The sequence below is a fragment of the Pogona vitticeps genome, chromosome 1, assembly GCF_051106095.1.
Source record: "Pogona vitticeps strain Pit_001003342236 chromosome 1, PviZW2.1, whole genome shotgun sequence".
NCBI classification, from domain to species: domain Eukaryota; kingdom Metazoa; phylum Chordata; class Lepidosauria; order Squamata; family Agamidae; genus Pogona; species Pogona vitticeps.
The window spans coordinates 114276359-114290883 of record NC_135783.1 but is presented as its reverse complement, the minus strand read 5'-3'; the positions used below and the strand labels follow the sequence as shown (position 1 = coordinate 114290883).

Genomic DNA, 14525 nt, shown 5'->3' with positions numbered 1-14525 from the left:
TAGGCAGAGGTGAAACTCAATCCTTTCACCATAGCCGTAAAGCCACTGGATTCCTCTAGCAAAGAATATGCGCTTACCCTGTCACCTGGAGGTCCCATTGGACCAGGGGGGCCTGTTAAGCCTGGGGATCCCTAAGAAGAAAAGAAAAACAATCATAGAGGATTATTGACTGGTTCAAATAAAAGTTTTAAGGCATCAGTTACATTCATCCGTATTCTAAACATTCAAGATTGTTTTTTGGCAGGATGCAGAAAAAATAGACAAAAAAAAAATCAACCCCACTCAATTGTCTGACAACATCAACATCTGGTATGGAATTACCTTTTGTCTTCAAACTATTTTTATACTTTATTTGTATTTTTTTTCTTATCAAACAATAGTGCATATTATTGCTATGATCTTTCAGATGTGGCTGCCAGATAAAGCTATGAATTGAACAACTGTTATTATGGGAGAAAAGTTAGTTATAACTGGAAGAATCCAATAATATTTTAGTTCTATTGTCTCTTCTTCCGGATGGTCTCCAATGGCTCCTCTGGCTCTCCAAGCCAGAGTCCTACTTGACCATCCTGTTTCACTCATAGTACGTAGATACAGTGGTGCCTCGCTTAACGATGTTAATTGGTTCCAAAAAAACATCGTTATGGGAAAACATCGTTAAGCGAAACACCCTTTCCCATAGGAATGCATTGAAAACCGGTTAATCCGTTCCAATGGGAATGGATTACCGTCCGTAAGCGAAAATCCCCATAGGAAACATCGCTAAGTGAAACAATGTTTCCCCCATCAGAAAGCTATTGAAATACATTGAAGCTGACTCAATGCATTTCAATGGCTTTCTGATGTCCGTTTTCGCTCATTTTTAAGTGTCTTAAAATGTTTGAAACCTGTTTTAAATGCTTGGAATCGGTAGTGCACCTTGTGAAACATGTGCAAACTTAATTTGGCTTTGTTCTGAGTCTTCGTTAATTTTTGGTGATTTTTTGTTTTCCCCTCATTGAAAAGCATTGGACTGTCCGTTCAATGGATTTAAATGGGGAAAACAAAAAATCACCAAAAATTAACGAAGACTCAGAACAAAGCCAAACTAAGTGTGCATAGGTTTCACAAGGTGGACTAACTATTCCAAGCATTTAAAACAGGTTTCAAACATTTTAAGACACTTTTAAATGAGCAAAAACGGACACTGTTAAGTGAAATTCCCCCATAGAGAACATCGTTAAACGATGCAGAAAATTCCTCAAAGAAACCCATTGCAAAGCGAATACATCGTTAAACGAAGCAATCGCTAAGCGAGACACCACTGTACAGGCAAAACTGTCAATGATATCAATGTGCACCACTGCACTCTGTTTTTTTTTATTTTAAACTTTTTGAAAAAGTGTATTCACTCCTCTGTTGAAGACCTAAATGAATACTTGTCCATGTTGCTAAGAAATGATAACATGATTTATGTTCGTGCCTTTGGGAAATACAGAAAAGTAAGTATCATGAAGCCATTTTTAAAAAGGAACTTACCGCTCGACCTGGAAGTCCTGGCTCTCCTGCATCACCTTTCATCCCTTGACGGCCCTAGAATTGATAATACACAAACAGTACTTGGTTATTCTCCTACAAAACAAAGCCAAGAGCTCATCTATCACATTTGAAGCACAAATACATAATGGAATAATCTGAATGATCTGTGTTTGGGATATATAAGCTAAGATACCATTAAAATCATTAAAAAGAGGATTGAAAATAAAACAGTGAACATGATAATGCTGTTGTACAAAATGCTGGTAAGGCCGGACCTGGAGTATTGCGTACAGTTCTGGTCCCTGCACCTCAAAAAAGACATAGTGGAACTGGAAAAGGTACAGAAGAGAGCGACTAAAATGATGACTGGGCTGGGGGCACCTCCCTTATGAGGAAAGGCTACAGCGTTTGGGGCTCTTTAATCTAGAGAAAAGGCACCTGAGGGGGGGGACATGATTGAGACGTATAAAATTATGCAGGGGATGGATCAAGTGGATAGAGGGAAGCTCATTTGCCTCTCATGCAATACCAGAACCAGGGGACATCCACTGAAATTGAGTGTTGGGAGAGTGAAAACAGATAAAAGAAAATATTTCTTTACCCAGCATGTTGTTAGTCTGTGGAACTCCTTGCCACAGGATGTGGTGACGGCATCTGGCCTAGATGCCTTTAAAAGGTGATTGGACAGATTTCTGGAGGAAAAGTCCATCACAGGTTGCAAGCCATGATGGCGCTGTATAATCTCCAGGCTTAAAAGGAAGGTACTTCAAAATGCCAGATGCAGGAGAGAGATGTCAGGAGACAGATATCTAGCTGTCTGGTGTGCTCCCAGAGGCATCTTGTGGGGCTACTGAGAGATACAGGAAGCTGGACTAGATGGGCCCTTGGCCTGTTCCAGCAGGGCTCTTCTTATGTTCTTAAAATAGGGATAAGTTTCATGACAGTATGATCCTATACATAATCTATTCAGAAGTAAAGATTGTGTTCAAAGGAGTTGCCACATAAACAACAAGACATGACTCCTACACTTTTAGAAGTTGTTTAACAGAATTTCAAGAGATACAGCTTACATTGCAGACTTGTGTAATTCCCTCATCTATGCAATGGTTAAAGTTGCAAGACATATGCTAAGTATGTTTCCTTTTCTATCTGCTCACCCCAATGTTCAGTGTAATTCTGTTTAGGATTGCAATTTCAGCCTCTCCATATGCACATTTGTATAACAGTTATAATGACATGGTATGTGTTTATAATTTTCCCTGGTAATTTTACACTAGAAGAACACCTTATATGACACATTCAAAACCTCTTCATAAGCACACCAACTGAAGAAAGTTGTTGGGCATGTTCCATGATGGCTTTGAGAGAAAATTATGCGCTGTAACACTACAAAAATGAAAGGAAGGCCAAGGCCAGGATGTAGTCTACTTTACTCTTAGTTGCATGATTTTATGCTAACCCAAACAGGTACGCTTGCAAAGCAGGTGCTTACTCACTGGTTCTCCTGGAATGGAAAGTCCATTTGGCCCCTGTGGTCCTGGTGGGCCTTGAGGTCCTTGAGGTCCTACATCTCCACGAGGACCAATGGGTCCCTTAAAGTAGAAAGAGAGACAACTTAACTTGTCGGCCACTGGTATCATCCAAAGCAGTGTATTAAAGAACAAGAGATGGATTTATGTCATTTATCCTCACATGGTGATGGTGTTTTTATATGAATATATATATATATTCAGCATAAATGAAACTAATTCCTGCCTTTGTGACAATCCCATCACTTTAGAAATGGATTGTGTAAAACCAGTTTAAAGGTAGAATAAATGAGAACATGCTATTTTGAACTGAGTCAAAAAGAATCAATGTTACTGCTGTTGTTATTATCTGAGGTAACTAATAACTCCTTTATCTTCTATGGAATTAATTAATCAGTCCCCAAATTCCTCCATGGGATCTATGTAAATTAATCTTTAATACATGGCCCCTTCTTGGCCCTGAAGATCCTCAGAACCAGGGATCATTTACATAGCCAGTCTAAAGTGGGTTTTCTGTGGAGAAGGTCAGGCAGAAATTAGAAAAAAAGTGACCAGTGGCCAAAATAGACAGATCAACAAGTGCTCCACCACCTGAGGCAACTATCTCTCACTAGCTAATGGCTGTATTGTACTATAGCCTTGGTGTCCCTTAGGTGGATACTCACCGGAGGTCCATTTATTCCTCTATCACCCCTTGGGCCCTTAGAACCTGGTGCTCCCTAAAACAAAAACAACAAAACACTGTGTATAAATGATAGATATAGATATTAGGCATCATTAGGCAACAACGTCCAAAACTTTATAAATTAGATATACATAAAAAGATTATTTCCCACAATTAGCTGGAAGGCCAAGGTGAAGACCCACCCAGTGCAAGCACAAGGAATGGCAGTGTACCTGTGCATGAATGAAGGGGTTTTGTCTGGTCTGAGAAAAACAAGCAGCAAGACTGAAAGGACAATGACTGGATGAAGTCCAGATGTGTGCACAGAAGATCAACTTTCAGGTGCTTAGATGTGAAAGGCGATATTCTTGCACATCAAGTTCTCTGGCCAGATTCTTATAACCTTTTGAATTGCACCTAGAAAAGCCAAATCTACCTCCCAGCAGCACCACCACCAACATTACTGTTAGAGACAGGAATGCTGATATTATGGTAGGAATGTGCTCAGCAGTAACAGCATCAGGGATGATAAGCAACAATCTTAATTCCCACAACCACATACACAGTGTGTGGAACTACGCAGACTTTTGCTAATTGTATTTAGTACAGTGAAGAACGGATACCTAGTGTAGTGTAGTAGCTAGAGTGATGGATTAGGACTCAAGAAATGTCAGTTTGAAACCCTGCTCAGCCATGGAAATTCACTGGGGGTGTAGAACTGGTAAAACTATCTCATTAAGACCTATTAGGAACTCTATAAGTCAGTTAACGACGGCACATAACAACAGTAAACAATATTTGCCTATAGATTCACGTAGACATGCATACTCTCTACGCACATGTAACACTTTGAAAAATAAAAATGTTAATGATGGTGTAAGAGAATCTACAGCCATTTTGCAACACACCGTTTAATATCACCATCCCACTTTTTAAAATCCCACTTTGAACCAGATGAACTTCTCCAGTACATTCACTTTTTCTCTCTCTTTTCCCATCCTTCTGCCTTCTAGGAGGTAAAATAAAATCAACTGAAAGTATATCTACCTGATCTAATGAATTTTACCCTTTTCATCGATGTGACTGGGAGTAAGAAACATTATTAAATATGGCAATAAAGAAAATATTTCCCCTTGCAATAAGTTCCTCAAGCTTTTCCCACTTCACCTAACTCTTCTGGTTTTTTTTTCCCCTTGTTTGTGCGACTGAAAATGTGTTATCATATCAATACATGCACAGCCCAAACACCATGGAAGATTGATTCATGTCATTAAGAACAATCTTCTCAGACCCATTCATGGCTTAAGAACAATTATAGAAAATCAGTAATTAATTGTTGTGACTATATTAACTTTACTTGGCTCCAGACAGCAGTGCAAAAAGAGAAATGCTTGCTTTCAACTATCATTCACTCCTGGTGCCATAAAGACCTCATGGCCTTTCCCCACCCCTACCCCTACCCCCACCTACCACTGTGCCCCCTGAGAGAGGAGCCCATTTAAGTAGCTTTGGGCAAGCTGTACAGTCCCTGAAAGCCCCCAGAAGAAGAGGAGGGTAAACCACTTCTGAGTACTCTCTACTTAGAAAACATTGATAAGGGCCACCAAAGGTCAGAACTGACTCAACAATTCACAAGTATTATTATTATTTATAAAATTACTGCTGAAATGTGAATTTTGTTGTCTTCTTTCTCATGGATCAGAATGATTATTTTTGTTCTTCAATATAGCTATGTTGATAACCACCATTTATCAATGTCTACTTACAGAAGGCCCTGGAGGTCCTGGGGGTCCCACACTGTCCTGGGTACATGTGCAAGCATTTGGCAACGATGGACACTTCGCTTCATCCCTCTGAAAATTGAGGCAGTTATTTGTTGTTAAGAAGGGAAAATAGCTGGTCACGTTGGTGTTTATGCCATACTATAAATAGTTTTAAGAACACATCTGATTCTGAATTCTAATAAAAACTCAGTATCTGTGATTTAACATGTTCTAGGCCATGCTTAAGAGGCAGAGAATGAAAGAAAATACTGGGACTCAAACATGCCTTGAAACCATGATGATGCAAATCATGGAAGCCTCGTGCCTTAATCCTAAAATTCAAGAACAGAATGTGATTATTCAGCAAGGGCAAATATACTTTTTTGCATCTGTTTGGTGGGCACTTTTCATTATTTTCACATATGCTCAGATTTGTCATAAAAACTCTATTCCGTGGCTAAATGTTACCAAGCCAATTAAACCCTGGATTTGGGGTAAAACTGACTTTTTTTTAAAAAAAAAAGTCTCTTTTGAAAATGCAACATCTCTACCTATCACCTTATTAAGATACCGTATTTGCCGGCGCACAAGGCAACCGGCCATATAAGACTACCCCCCCCAACAGGAGGAGGAGGAAGAGGGAAAATGGGTGGGCGGTGGGCGAGCGAGCGCACGGCTGGCTCAGGGGCGGGGGGGAGTGGGCAGCCCTGTGGTGGGCTCTGGCCGCTCAGGCATGGCAGCGAGAGGGCGAGGAAGAGGGGAAGAGCCTGAGGAGGAGGCAGGAAAGAAAGAGGCTGAGGAGGAGGCAGAGCAAAGTGGTGGCAGGAGGAGGAGGAGGAAGAAGAAGAAGAAGAGGGGAAATGGGCGGGTGGCGGGTGAGCGAGCGTGCAGCTGGCTCAGGGGCGGAGGGGAGCGGGCAGCCCTGCGGCGTGTTCTGGCCGCTCAGGCATGGCAGGCTGTGCTTCCCTCCATCCATCCAGACCACCTGCCTGCCTGCCTTCCTCCCTGGCCAGCGCGGCCCCGTGTCATTCACTCAACGGCGGCGGCTCCTTCCTGGCCCAAATGAAGTGCACCCAGTGTACAAGATGCCCCCCCCACTTGGAGGCTTTTTTTGGCCCCAAAAGTCATCTTGTACGCCAGCAAATATGGTATGCTGGAAACACTGTGTATCTTTAAGGGATAGAACTGAAGTGAAATATAAGAAGACATGGACTGCCTGTCGCTAATATGGGTCAAATAAACTGTCTGGGTTCCTGCTTTGCTAATCTCAGGATGATTCATATAGTCACACATGAAATTCCCAAAGAGGACCTTTTAAGCTTATTATTCCACAGTTCTCTCAACATGATTGGCTCAGACTGTTGATACTGTACAAGGCATTAAAATTATCAAGATGTTTCCTGTACATTTACCTTAGAAGGAATATCACAACATCTGTCTCGGCTAGTCCAAACAGCATTGCACACAATGTCAAAGTTTTGAATCTCCAACTGGAAAACAAAACACAAGTGTTTTTAATGTTATCTCTGTGAAATTTAAAGAAAATAATAATGTAGTGTAATGCTAGGCAAAAATCACACTTAACTAGTATGTAGATTTTCAGCCATGGCACTGGAAGTACTATTATACATAACATGGGGAGGGATTACTTAAGCAGTAGGTCAATTGCTCACTTTTCCTTAATTAGATAAATGTATATACTTGCTATATATGGAGGGCTTCAGATAGCAGGGATAGTTTTCCCAGCAAGAACATTTTGTGACTCAAGTGCTCTTATGACTGAGTCTCACTACTGTTGCTGCAGATACTCACACTAGCTGGATAGAAGTTTAACTTTTATTGTAGAATAAATGTGACAGGGATATCCTTGATATCGTTAAGAGGAACAGTCATTAATATTGAGAAATTCTGATAGAGACAGGAATTTGATCATAGCATTTTAACTTAACGAACTTTTCACAGCTGTAGCCAAAATCCTGTGGTGTAGTTAAACTCGCAGAAGGACAATGGCGTAACTCACAGTGGAAAATTGCAGTTAATTAACAATTTCCTGCTTGGACTCCTGGTCACGTGCTAAGCCATCTGGCTGGCTTCCAATGAGGAATGTAAGTGGTTATTCATCAATCAGCAGCAATTTGCCACTGAGTTATGCTATTGCACATAACTACATAAAATTTTGGCCGGTTTTGGGATCACATGGTAACCCTGAATGAAATTCATCATTGATACTATGATTAGGTAAAGGTAAAGGTTAAGGTTGCCCTTGATATTTAGTCTAGTCGTGTCCAACTCTAGGGCGTGGTGCTCATCTCCGTTTCCAAGCCATAGAGCAAGTGTTTGGTTTTTTTTGGTCCAAAGACAGTTTCCATGGTCACGTGGCCAGCATGACTAGACACGGAACGCCGTTACCTTCCCACCAAGGTGGTACCTATTTATCTACTCACATTTACATGCTTTCGAACTGCTAAGTCGGCAGGAGCTGGGGCAAGTGGCGGGAGCTCACTCCATCGTGTGGATTCAATCTTACGACTGCTTGGTCTTCTGACCTTGCAGTACATAGGCTACTGTGGTTTAACCTGCAGCGCCACCACGTCCCTCAATACCATGATTAACTTATCTCAAATTAAATGTTTTCCCTTAATTAATTAATAGTGAACTGATTTTATTGCATAAAACTGATCTGACTGATATGTATGTTAGTGTATATTATCAAAAGGCCCAAATCCTCTTGCCTAGTCATGTTAGGATAGGACAAATAGCATAACGTTTGGAGGCAAATTGCCCGAAGTTAAGAAATTACTGTAGATACTGAGTCTCAATATTCAGTGTGAAACTGGTCATATTTACAGTGATTTCTTAACTTGAGGCAATTCGCCTCCACAAGTTACCACATTTGTGAAGCTACATAAGAGCATTTTGACAAAGAGGAGCAATTAATTGTCATTTTCATCCCATTTGCTCTACTTGACTGACATTAAACACTTAGATCACTGCGACGATTATTGGCAACAACAGTTTGTCATCATGCAAGTGATTATTTTGAGTGACTCTCTTTGTTTCCATGAACATACAGTGGACCCTCTACTTAAGGAATTAATCCGTATTGGAACAGTGGCTGCAAGTCGAAAAGTCTGTAGGTCGAATCTCCACTGACCTACAATGCATTGAAAACCAATTAATCCCATAACTGGCAGTTTTTATTCTATTTTTGTTCCATTTTGGTTTTTGTCTGGTCTGTAAGTTGATTCTCCGGCTGCAAGTCGAATCTAAATTTTGTGGCCAGAGAAGTCTGTAACTCGAAAAGTCTGTAAGTCGAGCCGTCTGTAAGTCGAGGGTCCACTGTACAAGCTTCCATTTATCATCTATGTGAAAAGTTCCTTAATAAAATTACTTACTGCTGCTGTCTTTCTGTCACCTTTCTGTAGTTTACCAAGTATTTCATAGCCATCAGTTGTGATATTTCCACCCTCATTAATTGGTTTTTCCATGATTTCATCACAATCAATATAAATCTTAGCACTTGTGGGTGTTATAACAATATGAACCTGCAGAAAAAGTATTTAAAAGAAATGTAACTAAGAGCTTTCTGAATGTTCTGTATATTTAGGAATATTTTTCAGTTTAAAATGCAATTAAGTGCTTTCACTGCCTTGAATGCAAAGGAACTGACACACATATGACATACATATATGCAAAAAAAAATGATAATAAAAATTGCAGCTTCCTATACAACAACGTAAATCCAATATCAAGCTGGGACTGCAGTACCTGTGCAATTGACTTTTCTTCCACTCCCCTGTACCATGCAGCCCTTGGTACTGCTAGAAAAGCCACTACAAGAGCTGTAGTCTTTTCCCAATTCCACTCATGGAAAAGGTTCCATCAACTTTGGACCCTGGCCACATGACAGAGGCGTTTCTTCATCTATCTTTTAAAATGAAAAGCAGTTTTCCAGGATTTCTGAAGACTGGCACAAGAGAGAAGCTGCCTGACCAGTTCATCTTCTGTATTCTGTCCATGCAAAACAGACTTTCTCTTTTAGCAATGAGAAAGACAAGAGAGCCATATTTTCCCTCCATTCCATGGGTGAGCAGTCAGCTGGGAGACAGTTTTGAGCACAGAGAAGCAAAGAAAAGGGGAAAGGTCTTCCTCCTCATTGCAAGTCTTTGCTTGCAGCTTCAACCTCCTGTTGCAACTTTCATTTTAAAAAAAATGAAAGGTTGCAAGGGAGAATCCAAGAACTTCCTATCACGTGTAGCTTGGCTCATAATGGCAAGAATAAAAAAACATCTGTTTCTATAAGAGCTCTTTGATGGGATTATAATTGCTGTATTACTAAACCAATATTTTCCCCAACTGACTTGCCTAAGCGATCACTATAGCAATGCTACTCAAGGTCCAAAAAAGTTTGCCAAAGCAAATTTTCCACAAATAGCCAAGATTAAGTTTGCTGTTTTTTGCTGAATGAGTCCATAACTTATTGAATGAGCACCACAAACTTATCTGATACTTTGGCAGGATTCAGTACAATTCTGGAGAAAGTTTGGCATATTCTTTATATGGGATGGTTTCTTTCAAAAATAAAGATCACCTTTCCAAAACTGTTAAAGGTTTTTCCCTCTTTCCTTTGCTACAGCTGGGAGTCACTTATTCCTACACCACTACGCCAGCTGGGTATGATATGCATACCCTAAACTTTTAGGAACCGATATATATAACTTGGGAGATCCAAACTGAGTTTCCATGTAGCTTTACACCCCACATCAAGTTATCTCCTTCAAGCAGTTCTTACAGTGATCTTCCATCAATGATATTAATTAATAACTCCAAGCATGCAAAAGAACACACTTGTTTATGCATACTGAGCAAAAACAAATGTCTCAACTGTGATGACATCTCTTCTGTATGTTCTGGTTTCCTCACATATTAGGTTATATGAGATTAAATCCAATGTCAATCCCAATTAGCACAGGCCCATTCAGATGAATGAGACTTCCTAATTGGCACTTCCATTCCTTTCAGTGGGTGTACTCTTAGAGCTCGTCATATGTCATGCCTACAATGTATTTTCCCTGAAATTCCATTGCACTGTTGTCATATGGAGTGTGAGGCAGGTAACTCATCCCACAGCAACTCTAAATTCCATGTTCAGTTGGACTAAATGGACATTAATCAGACAATTAGAAACTTGATACAGAGATGCAGATCCATGTACTGGGTACAATGTCTGGCCATCTCTAATGATGGGTCCCTTCTCTTTTGCTTTTGATTAATTACTTCAGTGAAGTATCAAATCCCATTCTCATACTGTACATTATAATCATCTATGGAATTTTAGCAAGTTCGTGTTGCATTTATTAACCTCTGGGACCAACCTTATGAATGAAAGAGGACTCAATGTAGACCCAATGAATGCCTTCCTTCCACTTCTAGGCAAACAGAGATTGAACTGACATGTTCTGAGGTATAACCAGATGTTACATTAATGGCATAAACACGGTGTGTGTGTTTTGCTTTAACTGATTTATAAATCATCATGTCTGCCTACAACTACTAACAAAGATGAGATTTTACTGTTTTGAAGAAAAAATACCATTCATAACCATTTCCTATAATTGTTTTACCTTGTGGAAACTTCCATAGAACAGTTTCCTTACTTCATCACCTTCAAATGTTACTGTCTGAATCTCTCCTCGGCTGTCTTTACTGAAAAATGACAGCACTCTGCTGGATGCTAATGGGGAAAAGATATCAGAAACGTGAATGATTGGTTACATGTAGTAGCAGAATAAAGTTTTTATCCTACTCTTATGAATAGCAGAATTCTTTGAAACAGGTCAGAAACAGCAAAACATGGCCAATTTAAGTGATCTGAAATTGCAGACTGAGCAGAAAGTGCCACTGCTGCACAAGAAACTGCTCATGCACACAATGTAGAAAGCCACACCATTATTTGGAGGGAAAAAGGGCCACAACTTTATTTTGGTTCGAGCTATATGTAGCATTGGCCCCAGCATGAAAGGGAGGGAAGATCCACAACACTGGCTGATTGGATTGTGGGACAATCAATCTCTCCCAGCCTACTTGCTGTGAGAAAACCTGGAATGACTGCAATGTGGGGAAACCTCATGGCACAAGCTTCTATGTAACCATTCCTGTTAGCTGGGAGTGAAATGAGTGCCACAGCCCCTGAGCTTGGCATGCACACCTGCAGATTCGACCATCATAATCTCTTGAGGAGATCTCCATCAGGGGAGATACACAAACACACAGACCCCTTTCTTTGACCCGTGGATTTGTCCTCATGATGAACTGCCCACAAAACTGAGGAAGGAAAAATTTAATCAAACAAAATGAACTCCTGGGTAGCTCAGTGCAGAGCCAGAGGTTGGGTGTTTGACTCCTCACTGTGCCTCCCTAGCAGAGACTGGACTCATTGATCCACAGAGTCCCTTTCAGCTCTGCAGTTCTAGATGTAACACACCTGAGGCCCTTTTGAATTAATATGGAACTTACAAAAGAGTTGACTGACTCAGGAGTGGCAACACAGGCATTTGTCCCACTGTTTGGCCTGCTGTGAAGATACGCTGGTTCACTCCTTTAGTGATCAGAATATGTAACTATCAAAACGAACTAGCCCATCCCCAGAGCATTCCTACCCACACCTTTCTGGCTCCATATCAGGCAGGGGCTACTCTTTTTCAGGTTCATTTTGGTTCGTTTCCAGCCTGTGTGATTGTTGGGATTAAACTGAATTAGATCTGCTATAAATTTCCCATCCAGTTTCAATTTCTCAGTATCATTAAGTTTAGCCACTTAATGACATTGGGAATACAAAGTTTCTTAAAGCCTCTTAAGGCAATGTTAATGAGCTGCACCTTTTAGAAAACATAAGAAAAAATCAAAGACTTCCTCCCAGAAGGACAAGGAGACACTAGGAAGGCAACAAAGGGGATTTCCTTCCTTTCTTTTCTTAAGTGAAGTGAGCCAAACAAGGTTGTTTTAGATGTATTTGCCACATGGATGCAAAGATCCCACAAAATGGAATACCAGACCTCTGCACAACCTTAAGCAATCGTATTTAGTCAAGTCCAGGGTTCTCCAAACAAGCTTTCAAGCCAATGCCTTAAATCCCCACTGATTCAATTAGCCTATTCTAGTGCAACTTTCTGTGGCATGCAACAGGATTTCAGCCAGGGCTTTTATTCTTATACCCTTTAAAACATTAACCTCAGATAACTACTACAAGATATTTGTCCAAATTAGAACTTTGCAACCTATGTTTTCAAGCCTCACATCAAAACACTGCCTGAATGATTTCATACAAGATTCCATCAACCAGGAACAGCTTAGGAATAGCTTAGGAATAGGCGTTCAAGCAACCACTGTGCTAATTGCACATAGCTAGGCAGATTAATCTGAAACTTTCTGATAAAATTATCCCTGGCTGATCCCTATGATTGATCACATTGGCAACACTTGTATTAAAATATCAGTTATTAGTATCAAGAATCGAGTTTTGAAATGGAAAAGCTAGAAAAAGAAAAACAGAAATGTAGCTTTAAATTTCCATTCGTATTTTCTTTTCACAGCTGAGAAAAATCATTCTTACGGTCAAGAACAACTCCAACTTGTGGTTTGTAATCTCGATCTGTTATCTGCCAAATTGCAAATGGTTCAGTAGGGGTTTCCGGGAGAAGACGGAATAAAAATATGATTGTGTAAGACCTTGGTAACCCATCTGGATGAATCTCCCTATTAAGGAAAAAAAAATAAGGAAAACATAATCGTCATCAAAAATGCAAGAAAAGGGTTAAAAATTTTAAACAGAGAAAATACTGTAGGAAATACTAGTGTATTAACTGGTTAATTACATTCATAGCCAGCACATAAAATGGTGATTCATTCAAGATCAAGAATAGAGAAATCTTCCTTCTATAGCTTAAGGCGGCCACTGTACGAATGGATAATCAAAAGAAGTCCCAAAGGGCTTTGCTTTGTATTTGAGAAATACATCTTTTTACAAGAAAGTGAAGACAAGCTAAATCCTCCATGCTCTTCCATTTATCTACCTGGCTATTATTCCATCCTACTCAACTGAAAAACATCATGAAGCATTAGAGAAGTACATGCAATTTCATTTCTAACTCTTTTGCTAGAAATATATTGCATTCTAAAATGTCAGTGACTATTTGATATAGAATATAAATAAGTATGATATAGACACAGATATATAGATACAGGAAGACAAGAGGGCCTGGCATGCTCTGGTCCATGGGGTCACAAAGAGTCAAACTACAGTACTAAACAACAACATATAAATACAGACACACACAACTGTTCCTTCTCTAATAGGAAACTAGGACAGCCTGTCTGAAGAATAGGACAGGAGAAGAAGAGTAACCATCAAGTTCATTAGTTAAAGGAAATGACTCTTTGAACTACTACCTGCAAAGAAGAGAGGAAGCACTGATCCGAAAGGATTACGAAAAAGCCTTGTGGTCCTCAAGGTTACACGAAGGCAAGAGTAGGCAATACCTTTATTAGACCACTTAAAAGTCAAGCACACAGTGAGTTTCCATAGATAAAATTCCACTTCTTCAGGTTTATGCAGCAATATTTTATGGGCAGTGCAGAAAAAATTGTACATAAGGGTAAAAAAACATTGGATGACTGTGCCAGGTCTAACTTAGGTGAGTTCAAAGGAAAATTGCAAAAGAGTGGGGTTGAGGGTAGGGTGTCAAACCCCACCTCTGGAAGCCTGGTCTTTCCAGCCAGTTCTTCTAGCAAAGGCTTGCCAATGACTCTGTAAACATCCCAGACACAGAGACAAACCCACATATTGCCTGCTATTGAAACATAAAAGATCACACTTCTGAAAGAAATGTGCCAAGTGCAGTAACTGAATGGAGGGGGAAGGGAAATAGCAGCAGAAACCTTATAAGGAAACCAGCTTGTAGAAATGGGCTTGTCACAACTTTGGTAAAGCAAATAAAGCATACAATCAATGAACAGATACAACTTTCTTATATCACAGGCTGTTCTAACCCA

General features: G+C 40.0%; 1 protein-coding gene across 8 annotated transcripts in view; it reads right to left on the bottom strand.

Annotated features, from left to right (window-relative positions):
• Nucleotides 1-14525, bottom strand: part of COL12A1 (collagen type XII alpha 1 chain) — a 136183-nt gene that overhangs the window by 19106 nt on the left and 102552 nt on the right. For all 8 annotated transcript variants that reach the window (XM_072999628.2, XM_072999609.2, XM_072999637.2 and 5 more), the window contains 9 exons: nucleotides 13087-13229; nucleotides 11099-11208; nucleotides 8870-9019; nucleotides 6887-6964; nucleotides 5478-5564; nucleotides 3713-3766; nucleotides 3015-3110; nucleotides 1519-1572; nucleotides 78-131 (listed from right to left, as the gene is read on the bottom strand). In XM_072999628.2, coding sequence (XP_072855729.2) covers nucleotides 78-131; nucleotides 1519-1572; nucleotides 3015-3110; nucleotides 3713-3766; nucleotides 5478-5564; nucleotides 6887-6964; nucleotides 8870-9019; nucleotides 11099-11208; nucleotides 13087-13229 — 826 coding nt within the window. The remainder of the gene's footprint in view (nucleotides 1-77; nucleotides 132-1518; nucleotides 1573-3014; nucleotides 3111-3712; nucleotides 3767-5477; nucleotides 5565-6886; nucleotides 6965-8869; nucleotides 9020-11098; nucleotides 11209-13086; nucleotides 13230-14525) is intronic.